General features: G+C 30.2%; 1 protein-coding gene and 3 pseudogenes across 4 annotated transcripts, besides 1 other annotated feature; 2 read left to right on the top strand and 2 right to left on the bottom strand.

Moving 5' to 3' along the window:
• Window positions 1-95: 95 nt before the first annotated feature.
• On the top strand, window positions 96-332 carry TVAGG3_0300460 (N-acetylmuramoyl-l-alanine amidase family; the record flags this gene model as incomplete). Its single annotated transcript, XM_051229505.1, has 1 exon — window positions 96-332. One exon carries the CDS (start codon window positions 96-98, stop codon window positions 330-332), a length of 237 nt encoding a protein of 78 aa, XP_051099235.1.
• Window positions 333-1704: 1372 nt separating this feature from the next.
• Window positions 1705-12204: a mobile genetic element.
• Window positions 6008-7019, top strand: TVAGG3_0300450 (annotated as a pseudogene). The gene has a single exon. A coding segment is annotated over exon 1 (1012 nt).
• TVAGG3_0300440 lies at window positions 7577-8731 on the bottom strand (annotated as a pseudogene). The gene has a single exon. A coding segment is annotated over exon 1 (1155 nt).
• Window positions 12205-13262: 1058 nt separating the features above from the next.
• Window positions 13263-15323, bottom strand: TVAGG3_0300420 (annotated as a pseudogene). The gene has a single exon. A coding segment is annotated over exon 1 (2061 nt).
• Window positions 15324-15400: the final 77 nt, after the last annotated feature.

The following is a 15400-nucleotide window of genomic DNA, read 5'->3' as shown; positions in this document are numbered from 1 at the left end:
GTTTCATTTATTTTTAAAATCGGTTTCATTTATCATTAAATAAAAATTAGAATATAAGTGATGAAATATATTTTTTAATTAATATTAAATCAGAAATGGCGGCAGGATTCTTTAAAAAATTATGGGATGGAATTAAGAAAGCTGCGGGTTGGGTTTATAAAAAGATTATTAAACCCGTTGCAAACTTTTTGGCACCAGTAGCGAAAACGGCAGGAACTATCATAGGTGGAGTATTAGGTACTAAAGCAGGTAATCCGGCAATGGGAGCACAAGCAGGTAACGCAATTGGTGGAATTGCTGAAGGAATACTTAATAAAATAGGAGGTAGATAGTGGAAAAATAAATAAATATTATTTTTATCTTAGTATCGGTTGTAGTCTTTGATAAACTTTTTCTCCTTTATTTAATATTTCTCTTATTGGGGCAGCTTTTGGCGTTATTGATTCAGCAACGTCACTAATTGCTTCTTTATTCTTAAATATCCAATTTGCTCCCTTCTTCAATGTTTCCCAAACTTTACTCGCTCCTCTTTTTACTTTATCCACAGTTTCTTAAATATACCTGCAGCCATAGTTGATTATTTCATTAAAATTAAAAATTCATTTTCATCTTTTAATTTTGATTTTTATTTAATAATAAATGACGACTAACTATTTAGTGCCAAACACTAAACCGATTAATGGAAATGTGTTTCATTCATTCGAAAAGATAAATGAAATATTCGCAAAGAATGACGGTAGAAGATATTATAGAGAACTTGAAAGTTCATGCTATGACTCTGATGCTCCATATTTTGATGATAAACAAACTCATTTAAGAATTACAAATCCGGCTCATGATGTGAATCAATTAGGTGACACATATATTAAACGCAAAGTTAAAGCAACTCTAGTTTCAAATAAAGCTTTCACATGTGATGCCACTTTTAAATGCATGCGTTTATTCGTTGGTTACAAATCATCAAATCAAAGCTTTAAACAATTAGAAGTAGAAACTGAAAGAGGTGATGCCGGTTATCTTCAGATGGATTGCGCCCGTGAATCTTTCGCATTTGCAACATATAAACCAAAATCAGAAAGGAAAGTTAAAAAGTTTGTTCATTCGTTATATAATAATGTTCAAAAATATGATAACTCAATATGTGGTAAATATATTGACCCTTCAGAAGTTTTCAAGAACGCAAATGAAGAAGTTGATATCACTTTTGATATGATTATTCCAGTAAATGATTTGTTAGCATTTCAGGCGTTCGATGATTATCCTAAATCATTTGGTGAAATCATTCTTAAATATTATGTTTTCAGGGATACTTTAGTATTTTGTCAGGTTGACCCGTTAAGAGTTGCTGATTTACAAAATTATGTTTATGAAAAGATAACTGATGAAAATTATGAAAAGATTATGAATCATGTTTATAAATATGATCGCAAATTCCAACAAATCGGACTTCCTGCCAAATTAATTACAAGCTTAGCCGCTACATCTGCTGACGCAACAGTTGATGACGTTATTATTTCATGCACAAAGATGGAAGTTTTAGAGGATAAATGCATTACACCAGGATACGGTTTAATTGAAGAATCAGTTAAAGCAATACCACGTTTATTCAGTAAGGAAGATCCATTCATGATTCCAGCTCAACATATTGACGTTCGTTCACTAAATGGAGGTTGCATCACTCCTGAAGGTATTAGCTCAGATTTCTCATACGCTCTTCATAATGTTACAGATGTTGTGTTAACATTTCCGAAGAATGCAATGCAAAGAACGGTTTTAGAAAATCCAATGCTTCGAGGTCTTCAGGTCACTATAGATTCCAGAAACTTCCCCGATCAAGCGATGACCACAGTGGGTGACATATTCTTTACACGTATGCTTCAAGCTTCTGATTTAGATGGAGTGAATGAATGCACAGAAGAATACGAGGACTCATTAACTAGACCACTGAATGATGATAATGGCACGCCATTAGCTAGAACATGGAAAGACCAAACTTCATTCTTATGCACTATTCCAGTTCAACGTGATGGAGCGGGTATATATTCTTTGATGGATTAGAAACTTTCAATTCACAAGTTACAGTACAAGTGAAAGCTTATCCAATCATTCAGGGTGAAAATGACACTTACTGTTCAAAGGTGAAATCCTCCTCAGGTTTGGTTTACTAGACTACGTATTGGACATGGACACCGACGAAGGTTTGAAATATCATCCAACAGGTACACCACCACAGTATAGAAGTTCATATGATGAAATATTGATGAATAGAAATGTTTAAAATTATAAATTTATTTTTGATTAAATGGATTTAAATTCATCCACCCCTTATGAAGAATTAGCGGGAGTATATAATACATACGTAGATGATATGATTAATGAAGCATTGAGTGATAATAGAAATGCTCTATCTAAGGAAAAATTAATGAAAATTCCATATTCTGAATGTTACTTAAATTCAATCACTGCAGCAATTGGTAAACAAAATAAAGGTAAAACATTAACGATATTAAAACAAAATTATCATTATTGCTAACACTTCCCCCTATTCACATGTGTTAATTTATATCAACCGTTCAGGTTCACCTTCAGATGATACATTTGAATCTTTAAAGCATTTAATCAAAATTCCAATTATTTATTTATCACAAGAAGAAGCAGAAGATTATTTAAAAAACGTTTTACTGTATAAAGAATTATATAATACAATCAAGAAGCAAGGATTAGAGGATAAAATTATTGATAAACAACGGATGAATTATTTGAAACACTTTCTATTTCAAATTTTGATAGAGAATTTTTGCATTCACTCATTTTTCTAGATGATGCAGTGAAATCAAAACTAATAACAAATGAGAAATCATATTTAATCAGTTATTAACTCAATGTCGACACATTCAGTGTTCATTCTTCATGGCTGTTCAATATTTCAAAGCATTAAGCACAAACATTAAATCAAATCTATCAACCCTTTTCATTTTCAGTGGGTTTAGTCGTCAACAGTTGAACGTTATGCTTTATCAAGTGAATTTACCAATGAGCATTAATGAACTTTACACACAATATCAGCAATTAGGTGAACATGAAAAATAATAGTTGATTTAAATAAAGGAAGTGTTAAATTTGATTAACTTTTTATAATTAATTTTTATTTTTTATTTATAATTAAACATGACAAGAAATAGCAAATCTTCTACAGGTTCCATTAAACAAGGGACAAACAAAAAGGGTACATATAATAGAACTATGAAAGTTCCTGATGGAATGAAAGAATTAGTTCATATTGTTGCTGGTCTTCAAAAAGATGTTAAACAAATGAGAAACGTTTTAACATTACCAGAAGCTCAAGCATATGCCAAACGTCATGGTCCAAATTGGAAGCACACGAAGCAGACATTACGGGTCCAAATGGAAAACCTGATGGTATAAATGAAGTTTTCGTTACTGATGGTCAAGGTAATATTAAAGTCATAAATGGTTATAAATTAACTATATCTGATTTATCCTAAACGTAAAGTATATAATGAACGTTATCCTATGCAATTTGATGAAAATGGAAAAGCTGTTAAACAATACATTGGAGAAGGTGAAAATGGTCCAATTAATTCATACCGTCGTAATCCATATTCTTATTTCAATGAAGAATTAAATGCTATTGAAGAGGGACCGGATGGATTACCACGATATTCTAACCAGTTTGATGGTCAATATGCAAATATTAGACCTGAAATTTCAGCTAAGAAATTCTTTAAAGTTGCTTTATTCGATCCAGTTTTCGCAAATGTTAAAGATGAACTTAAACAGCAATTCCAACCAATTATAGTAGCAAGAATTGCATCAGGTGCTTTATCTCAAGCATTCAAAGATTTAATTAAGAAACCATTATATCAGCAACGAGGTTTAACTTATGATTTAGTTAAGGAATCAGATAAAAGAAAATTTGAGGAAATCAGATGATTATAAGAATGCAATTAATGAATATATTTCGGTCTATTAATTTCGATGAAAATGCTAAAAATCAACTTCATGAACAAATACAGGGAATAATAGATTCAAAAGTTCACAATAAATCCAGCAAAATAAAAGTTTAAATATATTTTTTTATTCGATTATAAATGAGAAGACGTTTCACTAGTCAAAAGAACACTAACGCAAAAGCAGAGATTACGGTTGGTTATAACGTAAATGATGATAAATCACGAATTATTCAAAATGTTAAAGTGAATGTTAGCCCCGAATTAACAAGGTCAGCAACTCAACCAAATTTATTAACTCGTGACTTACCGAAGAATGAGGAGAATGAAGAAAACCATGAGAATGGAGACCCAATCATTTATCTGAACCCGGTAAAGAACCTGTTGAAATTCCCCACTTATTCCAACATACCCCCTCCTTTTTCATCAAACATCGAGAACCCATATAAAATAGACATTAATTCTGAATTAATGAAAATTTACCGTGATATAATAATTAATAATTATGATTCAATAATAAATTTAATTGACCAATTCCGTTTAATTATTTTACCTTATGAATCATTAATTCACATTATCGCCATTCTTTGTGATGTTCAAGATTCAGACGTTAAGATTCAATTTTTCATAGATGATGAGGTTTCATGCTGCGGAACAGTTGCAAAAATAAATCCTATAAAGGATATTAGCACAATTAAGATATCAAAGAACGGAACAACAACTGAACTTCATTTAACATATAATGATATTTATAATAAAATAGTTGATGAATATAAAATATCACTTGAAAATTCTTTGTTAAGACTATTTAATATTCAAGCATTAACATTATCGAATAATAATCCTTTGAATCATAATCAATAATAATTGACCTTTCACCAGTTTCTATCGTTTGTTTTATTTCTTTTTGTTCCCACTATCTGGATCGGTCATTGTAATTGTTTTGTTATAGTATCAGCTTTATCTTAACTTCAATCTTTTTTCCATCGGGATATTTAAACCAAAATTCCAAAAATTCGATATTGTCAATCTGTTCATATTTTAATCATCAATTACATTTTTAATACCATCTGAAAATCTTATGAAATGGTCATTATATGGGTTTGATTGAACTAAATTTGAATGAAGTGAAATATAACCTGTTGATGAGATATGACATTGACTCATATTTTCTGAAAACACTAAAATATTAACATGAATGAATTTCTTATTCGTTGAATTTATGAATTCTGAGGTAATCTTATTCTAGTTTTATTTATCACTGGAAAATAACGCTTTACCATATTTTTAATCGTAATAAAAAATGTCAATTATCAATATTATTTCGAATAATAACTGTGAATTAAATTTAACAGTTAGCGGAATTTATAATGTACTCTCGTTTCTGTGAGTGGTAAATTTAATCCCATTCTTTTAGACCCTTCAGATTATATATCATTTAATTAAAGATGACCTTGAAAAAACGTATGATATGTAATAAATAAATGTGATAGCGAAATGGATATTAACATGATTTTAAGTTATTTAAATGAATCATTTATCGTATGGTATGAAGAAAATTTTAAATCAAAACCTGATAAACTTTTTGAACTTGATGAAATAAATAACCTTATTAAATTCCGCTGAAATTAAATTTTGTACTCCTCATCTTCGTTCATTGTTGGGAATATTAAATTTTAAAAAGATGTTGGGGATGTGTTTTGTATTCTGACACTGGTTCCAATTTCATTTTAATCAAATGTGATAAAGTTAATACCCCAATGAGATTTTCACATCAAACATTAGACCCTAACTCTTACCCATCAATACAAAACATTTTATCCATCAACTTAAACACATTTTCTTTATCATATCCGTTTCAATTATCTGGGAATTCATTTATTCTTCATTCAAAAGATTTATCAAATATTAAATTTAGAATAACTGACCTATTTGATTGTGATTTAGAATTTATGAATGAAATATTATGGCAATTTCAAATAGAGAAAATAGCTGATGAGTAACGGATTAAATATTTTATTTTTAAATCATAATAAATGATTAAACCACAACAAACTTAAGGCGCAAAGCACCCAGGTCCTCAGACCATTACATACGCCATATATGCATATAATTCAAAGATGGCAGAAACAAACGCAAAGGTTGAAATATGGAGATTTGGAGATAGTATTGAAAAATGACATTTCGAATTCGTTTGCAAAGGTGGTGCGGTGATATCAAATATAAAAGAAATTTTATTTATGAATTCAAAAATTAAAGGAATAACGGATGATATAACATCAACTCCACCAGAAGACAATATATTACGCATTAAATGCATTCCTAAAGTTTTGAAGATTGGAAGATTTATTTAAATGAGAATTCATAGAAGGTTTCCTAAATGACATAATGAAGAAGGCGGATAAAACATATGTGGATGAAAAAGATAATGAAATTAAAGAAAAGGTTGAATGGTATCATGAATGGACATCGGAGACTTTTAAAGTTAAAGCTGATACAGGATGGGTTTCAGGATGTTTAGACCTTAAAGCAGATAAAACTTATGTTGATGAAAATTATGCAAAGAAGTCGGAAGTAAATGATGTGATTACAAGCATGAAAAATGAAATTCTTCAAACATTATATCCTGTTGGTTCTATTTATACGTCAATGAACTCAACAAATCCATCAACAGTTTTAGGTTTTGGTATGTGGAAGCAGATTGTAGATAAATTCTTATACTGTGCTAGATATTCAAAGCAAACAGGAGGTTCGAAGAAAATTAAAGAAGCAAACCTTCCACCGCACACTCATACAGGAACTACAAACACAACAGGTAATCATTCACATTCAATAACAAAAAGAGGTTATATAAATCTTGCAGCGGGTTCGGATAGATGGGGAATGAATAGATATGATATCACAACTGACCCAGTAGATTCAAGCACAGGTATTTTCTGTGGAACCGCAGGAAATCATTCACACACTTTCACAACAAATCCAACAGGCTCGGGTAAAGATTACATGCCACCATTTGTGACTGTATTCGCATGGTACCGCGTTCATTAAATGTGCTTGAGCCCAGACTTTTGGGTCAAGGCTTACCGAATGAACTAAATATATTTTATGTCTGTAATTAATTAGGTAATGAAGTAATGGATGAACTGCAGAAATAAATGTTTACGTTAAGTGACTCAAAGAGTCCGGAGACAAAGTCTCATGTTTACGTTAATGTTTACGTTAAGTGACTCAAAGAGTCCGGAGACAAAGTCTCATGGTTTCAGGTTATTCAATAATTAATTATTTTTGAAGAACTGAAGGTGTCACTACGTCACCATGTGTCACTCGGTTAATTAACTTCTCTGAAAAATGATGACAACATGACATTTTGACAACAGTTCAGGAAATGCTTTGTCATGACTTCATCGTAATGAGTGTAAATGACCCAAAAATAATGTTTACGTTAATGGTTTCAGGTTATTCAATAATTAATTATTTTTGAAGAGCTGAAGGTGTCACTACGTCACCATGTGTCACTCGGTTAATTAACTTCTCTGAAAAAATGAGACAACATGACATTTTGACAACACAGCAGGATTAATGCAAAAATAAATTCAAATCATACTTTATACTGCCTCATTTACAGGTATTTCATCGTCAGTAAATGAATCATCATTATCGTTTGGTTCAATTTGTTTATATAATCCTTTCATTTCTTCTTTCAAAACATAACACCATGTTTGTTTACCATCTATTCTTCTCTGTTTCTTATCACATTTATCCTTAATGCTCATTTGAAAGTTTTTGTCTTCATGTCTGATGGTTTGCAGAATAAGGCATTTTTACACGTCATACCTGCACACAATTCATCATAATGTGTATTTATCCATACATCTAAAGGATTTGTTGATAATTCAATTAAATCTTGTTTGGCTTCAGTCATCGGTATGATTCGTACATTAAATGATGAAAGGTCGTAATTGATAAAATACGTCAGTAAATTATCATAAAATTCCTTTGTGCATGAATTCATCAAATTCTTGAAGTAATCAAATTGACCCTTAAATTTACCATTAACCCTTAAAACTACATATTTTCTGTCTCCAACTTCAATTTTGACAGGGTAAACGTTGTTAGTTACGAAAATGAAATTGGCAACGTTCTGAGCAGTTCTTCTGGGTTGATTCTTTTCATTAATTCTAATCTCATTATCCGTTATAATTGATTTCAAAGCGTTGAAGTTTGCGAGTCTGTCTTCACCTACATTCTTGAGTTCATTAAGTACAAGAAACATTTTATTTTCAACTACTGAATTGAAATTACCCGTTAGCTCACTTATTTCGTAATGTTTTACATGAATAACAGCGAGGAGTTCAGAAATAATGTCTGTAAATCTGTTTTTACCTGTTCCCTGAAGTCCTTTCAAAATAATTGCTGTTTCATTCTTGATTCCAGGATGTTGAATCATTGATGCAATCCAGCCGAGAAGGTATTTATACACTTCATCGTTATTATCACAAATGGCTTCTTTAATGAAATTCATAAACATCTCAATTTTTGAGTAATCAGGCTTTTCGAGAACGTTGTATTTATAACCTTGAAACGTTGAGAAAACATCTGGAGAATCAGATTTAAAGCAAACACCCTTAACAGTTAATGAAGACAATTGATTTAGTAGTACATCCCATGCTGTTATTGTTTACCTTCTTCTTTAAATAAATTTAATCATTTTAAGTGACTCTTTCATGTTTGAATTGAAGAACGAATGATATTTGATTCATTTTATCATGATATTATAGTCCTTTTGAATGAGAAGTATTTGTTTCCATAATCTACAAAACGGATTACACGTGATAAATCCTCAATTACTTCAGAACTTTTTTTATACTGATGATTTTCAGCCCTGCGTCTAATATCTGTTATCAAAAACGAGTCATCAAGTTTTATATCAAATGTTATTTTTGGCTTACGTAATAAAGGTAAAACATATTCATCATATATATTCCTTTGATAAAGTTTTAGAATCTTCACTAAAACAAATGGAGAAGTCATTAAATGTGCATATCTACTACGTGCTTTTTCAAAAATTACTTTTTGCATTTTCAGTTAAGCTGCAGAAGTTATAAACGTTATCGTATGCTTCATTAATTAAATGATTAGGTAACGAATTAATTGCTTGAAACAGTGTGAATAATGTTATTTCTTTTTCTAAATTCATGTTTCCACCGTCATTATGTACTTCAAAATCACTGATGCCATCAACTATGCTCTGGGCAAGTTTATCGTCAATGTTTACATCTTTGTTTTCATTCATTATACTCTTTATTTCTTCGTTCTTTTGTTCAACTCTTACCTTAATATTCAAATCATTTAATATATCATTTACTGTTCTGGTTAATGTTGAATCATAACTTCCACGAATGAATGAGTATGTATTGATTGGTTCTGTTGCATTCTTGCGAACTCTTGAATCAGCCATAACCACTAAAGAACGCTTTGAATCATCCATAGAAGTCATGATATCGATATCATAATCATTGCAAGAATAACATTTAATCATTCTGTTCGAGGTTGAATAGAAGAAATTAGTGTTGCAATAAATGTGAAGACCTCCTGAAGCGGTTTTAACGATAACATCTTTATCCGAAAGTTTTGATAAAATATCTTTTCTAACTGTTCTTTAAGTTCATCATTGTACGATTTATTGATATCAACATCTATAATCGTTAAATTTGAAATTTTATTTACTAATAAAGCCATACCAGTTTTCCTTCCTCTTCCTCCATCGTGTTTGAGGTAGTTATGTAAATCAATCTTGTTTTCACCAATTCTTTCGTTGAGGTTTTAGTTTCTGCCACAACTAATTCCTCAGCTAATGAATCAATAACTTGTTCATCAGAAATGATAAAGTTGCTGTTGTTGTTTGTTGCTGTCATTTATATAGGAATAAAAAAATAAAAATAATTTTAAAACTAACTTTATTTTTGGACTGCATCAAATTTCCAGGACTGTTGTCAAAATGTCATGTTGTCTCATTTTTTCAGAGAAGTTAATTAACCGAGTGACACATGGTGACGTAGTGACACCTTCAGTTCTTCAAAAATAATTCATAAGTGCCTTCCTCATTAATCCTGCGTGAATTTTGTATAAAAAAACAACCGTCTGAATTCCGGCGGTTGCTATATTCTTGACAAATCATTTACGTTCATGTTTGACAAAGCATTTACGTTCATGTTTGACAAAGCATTAACGATGAAATCATCATGACAAAACATATACGTTCATGTTTATTTCCAGGACTGTTGTCAAAATGTCATGTTGTCTCATTTTTTCAGAGAAGTTAATTAACCTGGTGACACATGGTGACGTAGTGACACCTTCAGTTCTTCAAAAATAATTAATTATTGAATAACCTGAAACCATTAACGTAAACATTAACGTAAACATTTATTTCCAGGACTGTTGTCAAAATGTCATGTTGTCTCATTTTTTCAGAGAAGTTAATTAACCTGGTGACACATGGTGACGTAGTGACACCTTCAGTTCTTCAAAAATAATTATTATTGAATAACCTGAAACCATTAACGTAAACATTAACGTAAACATTTATTTCCAGGACTGTTGTCAAAAATGTCATGTTGTCTCATTTTTTCAGAGAAGTTAATTAACCTGGTGACACATGGTGACGTAGTGACACCTTCAGTTCTTCAAAAATAATTAATTATTGAATAACCTGAAACCATTAACGATAAAATATATTTTTGGGTCATTTACACTCATTACGATGAAGAAGTCTTGACAAAACATTTACGATGAAGAAGTTATGACAAAACATTAACGATGAAGTTTTGACAAAGCATTAACGATGAAATCATCATGACAAAGCATTAACGATGAAACCATTAACGTAAACATTAACGATAAAATATATTTCCAGGACTGTTGTCAAAATGTCATGTTGTCATCATTTTTCAGAGAAGTTAATTAACCGAGTGACACATGGTGACGTAGTGACACCTTCAGTTCTTCAAAAATAATTAATTATTGAATAACCTGAAACCATTAACGATAAAATATATTTTTGGGTCATTTACACTCATGTTTAACAAAGCATTAACGATGAAATCATCATGACAAATCATTAACGTAAATGTTGTCAAAATGTCATGTTGTCTCATTTTTTCAGAGAAGTTAATTAACCTGGTAGCACATGGTAACATGGTAGCACTGAAAAAATTAAATTTGGATTGAGTTTAAAAATTCATCTTTATTAAATTCATCTCTTCCAACCAATTTATTTATTCTATTAAATTCTTTTATTTTTGCTTCACTCAGTTTAATGATTGAACGATAAGTTTCTAATTTTTCGATTATTTCTTTATCGTTTTCAACCCACCACATTGCGGCTTCTTTTTGTAATAGCATATTTTTGATTTAATTCTGTTTAGTTTCTTTTTATATTCATCGTCTGGACTCTTGGCTGCTTCGTTGTCACTCATTTCTTACGAATAAAAAAATTAAATATTATTTAAATATAATGGGTAATAAAATAAATTGGAATTTCTATTAATTTATTGTCAACTTCAACTAATGCATTGCCGTTAATATATCTAACAAATTCAGCTATTGTGTCAAATCTTCGTCTTCTTTTTGTCATTGATTTATCAGTTTTTCCATAATCGAGATGAATCAAAACTTTATCCCCTTGTTTAAAATTCATGAGCCCCGAATTAATTTGTTCACGTTTAACATCATTCAACCTTTCCATTTGCTTTCTAATATATTCCCATTCTTTTGAAATATCATTTTTCATTTCCACTGGTTTCATGTTTATAGTTCTATGCCATGTATTATTATAATAATATACTAACTGTTGTATGATGGAGTCATGATTTCCATCCCAGTATATCTGACCGTTAACCCCTAACGCATCTCTAAGAGTTCTCATTACCGCATCAACTATTTTATTATGAAACGTATATGGAGAGGATGAAAAGAAAAAATTAATTTGTGGGAAATAATGAGTCATAGTTGCCTGAAATCCTTTATCACCATCACCCCTGATATTATCTACTCTTTCATGATCTAGTAAGTATTGAATAGCTCTTCTTGTTTCCTGTTCTGTTTTCCCTTTCACTGGAATGCAATATAAATATCTAGTGTTAATGTTAATGGCAAATAAATAAGTAACTTTTCCTTTTGAATATTCCAGATGATCGATTTCGTATGAATATGGATATGGTGCAAATGAAGGGCGACTAAATTTTTCCTTTAACGGTTGAATTTTCGGGTCAATTGGTTTATTTAATATCTTGAAATCCTTTTTAAAATCTTTTTGCTTCTTTAATGTTTGAAATGGATATAATAAAGTGAATGATGAAGGATTAACTGAAGGAGGAGGTACTGTCGTTGGAGGTTTTGGTGTTGCAAGTGGTTTAATTTTATCTGCTTTGATTTTGGATTTCATTCCCCCTTCATTAATTCTGGATGTATTCTATTCATTTGTTTTAAATATGCTGTATATAAAGGTTTGATATACTTTCCCGCTTCGAGTTTATGTTGAAGGATGAATTCCAAAAGTTGATCTTCATTTAAAAGTCGGGCTGAATATGGTTTAACTAATGAATCATAAATTAAAGCTTGTGCTTCATTTATGGTCTGAAGGACCTGGGCGTTTTGCACCTTTTGTTTTTGTTCCTTTGGCTTTTGCGGCTCAGGATTATATAATTTATATAATTCATCAATATCTTCTTCTGTTAATACTTTATTTTTGAAATCTTTCAACTGTTTAAGTTGTGATTTAGTTTTTCCCTTTGAATATTCATTATTTTTAATTTTGTCTTTAATTTTAGAAATTATTCTATCATGATATTTCAAAATTTCATTTTATAATATGGATAATAATATTCCATATCATCACCCGTTATATTGTTATCATATTTTTGGAGATACGCTTTTAAATCATAATAATCAAGAAAATTTTGATTAAATACTAAATCAGCAATTAAAATTTTTAAATCTACGTTATCCATTTATATAAAAATAAAATCAATGTTTTAAGGGTGCCCACCTCTTTGAATCATAGTATCAAAACCATTATTTACATATTGAATCCCATCATTAACGGTTCCTTCTTCTAAAACGGTATCAAATGGTGGCGGTTGTTGTTGCTGTTGATGCTGTGATGGGATTTAAAAAATTCGTTGTGGTTGATTATTTGGAATCTGAAAGTTAAAACCATTTGGTATAAATCGATTTGGTTCCTTTTGTCTCTTCTGTGGCATTTCATTAAGAATAAAATTTTAAATTGTATTAAATAAATGGCATACAACATCCATTTTCACAACATACAGCCTTAGTGTGTGCTCCTGTTAATGCAGTCTTACCGATTGTTAAGCGAGTCATTGACCCGTTTTTAAGTTGTAAATTAATATTCTGACCATCAAATATCACTTTATCATTTATTATATCCAAATATTTTTTAGGTGTTAATTGCTTATTTTGTCGTAAACTAACACCTTTCATTTTTTGTGCAATCTTTTTAAAATCACTTCCATCAATTGAACCGTTGAATGATGTATAACATTAGGACATAAAGCAACCATGTTATCACCTTGTTTCTCAATTGCTAAACCCAATAACTTCTTCTCATGTGCTTTTTCTTCAGCTTTATTCTTTAATTTAGGTTTAAATTTCTCATCAAAACAGAAGAAATCAAATGGTGCGAATTTGAAAATGTTTTTATCATAAAATTGTTTATCGGTAACAATTGCTTGAAATGCTTGAGTGTTAGGAAGATTTGGGTCGCCAGCGATTGCCCAATAAGATGAATCAGTATCACCTTCAATGAAATGAAAACGATTAACATCCATGCATTTATACATAAAATCATAAATGAAAACCAAATACCAGTATTTAGCATTATCTAAAGTGAAGAATGCCTCTTGTAAACATGTATCACATCTATAAAATCTATCTTTAAGCATCACTTGATATGTATCTTCACCTATTTCTCTTATGTTTTTAAACTTATTTGACATACATGCAACGCGTGCCTCTGTGCATTCGTTATTTTAGTCTTTGCGTAATTTTGTGTATTCATTGCATCGTAACCATATGATCCATTAAGCGAAATCTTGCAAAATAAACTTTTTCCTTTATTTCCTTCTAATTCAGCCTTTTGTCTTTCATTCATAAATTTGTTCGCAAATTCATTAAAACAAGTGTTTTTCGTAAATGTTAAAATTGATTGAATGTCATCAATGATAAAATGAAATCTGTCGATTAGATACCAAAGATAATAAGAAGAAAATGGTTGATATTGGTTGTGTGTTGATGCTAACTGAGTTAATTTTCTCTGTTTCTGGTCAACTGGTAGATTGTTTGATTTCATGTAATTATACATAAAACTGCCAATTGTTTTTTCATCTGTGATAATATCTAAGTTTCTTATTATCGGTAAAAAGTTTATGTAATCATTAATGTATTTTTCATCAATGTGACCCTTTACTTCAGCCACGAATAAAGTATTTTTCTTCTTAATTATTCCCAATGCTTTTGCTTTCTTTGTTGCTGTATCACAAATGATAACACCATTCAATCTTCCCGGCATACACATTTTATGGTCAGTATATTGAATGAAATCATGAGGATTAGATGAAAATGATGAAGGATATAATGAATTAAAGTCAACTCCAACGAAATGAGTCATAATGTTGGTGGTGTCCTCATTTGATACAGTTTTAGTTTCTGGATTATATGAAAGTTTATTAATGTGCGTGATTCCTTTAAGATTAACACGATGTTGAACATTTGATAAACCACCAGTAATTCCATTACGGAGAATGTGATAAGCTTCAACTGAATCTAAAGTCATTGGTAAATTATTTTTTAATGCATAATTTCTTAAATTGATTCTTAAACGTTGAACATCTTCATCTTTATTTGATTTTACGACATTGCAATAACAAACATTAACTGACAATTTTCTTTGGTATGTGGTTTTTCATTATCGATTCTATCCAATGTTGGTTTATTTGCATATGTAAACGCTTTACCACACATTTTGCATTTAGATGAAAGGATTAAATCGTGATAGTATTGAAAATCATCCATTGAAACATTATTTTTAGTATCCCTTTCTGCTTTTTCATCTTGTTTCTTATATGATTCAATTTTATATTTCCAATACTTTTTCGTTAATTCAAAACTTGATTCTATCTCTTCCTCAGGATATTTTTCATTAGGATTAAAGTCTTTATATGCTAAAGCGTAACGAATCATTGAAGCATTCGATGATAAAGAAAGATTATGAAGCATATCAATTTTATAAACAAATGTTTCTTCAATAATTTTATCAATTGGGTCAATCATAATTTCAACATCTTTATTGCAATAATGAATAAAATATTCTAATCTATTCTTAAAGTTTTTAGCATCATTGAGATATA

The sequence above is a fragment of the Trichomonas vaginalis genome, chromosome V, assembly GCF_026262505.1.
Source record: "Trichomonas vaginalis G3 chromosome V, whole genome shotgun sequence".
Classification (NCBI taxonomy): Eukaryota; Parabasalia; order Trichomonadida; family Trichomonadidae; genus Trichomonas; species Trichomonas vaginalis.
Note: the sequence above shows the minus strand (reverse complement) of the source record. Positions and strands in the feature narration are given on the sequence as shown.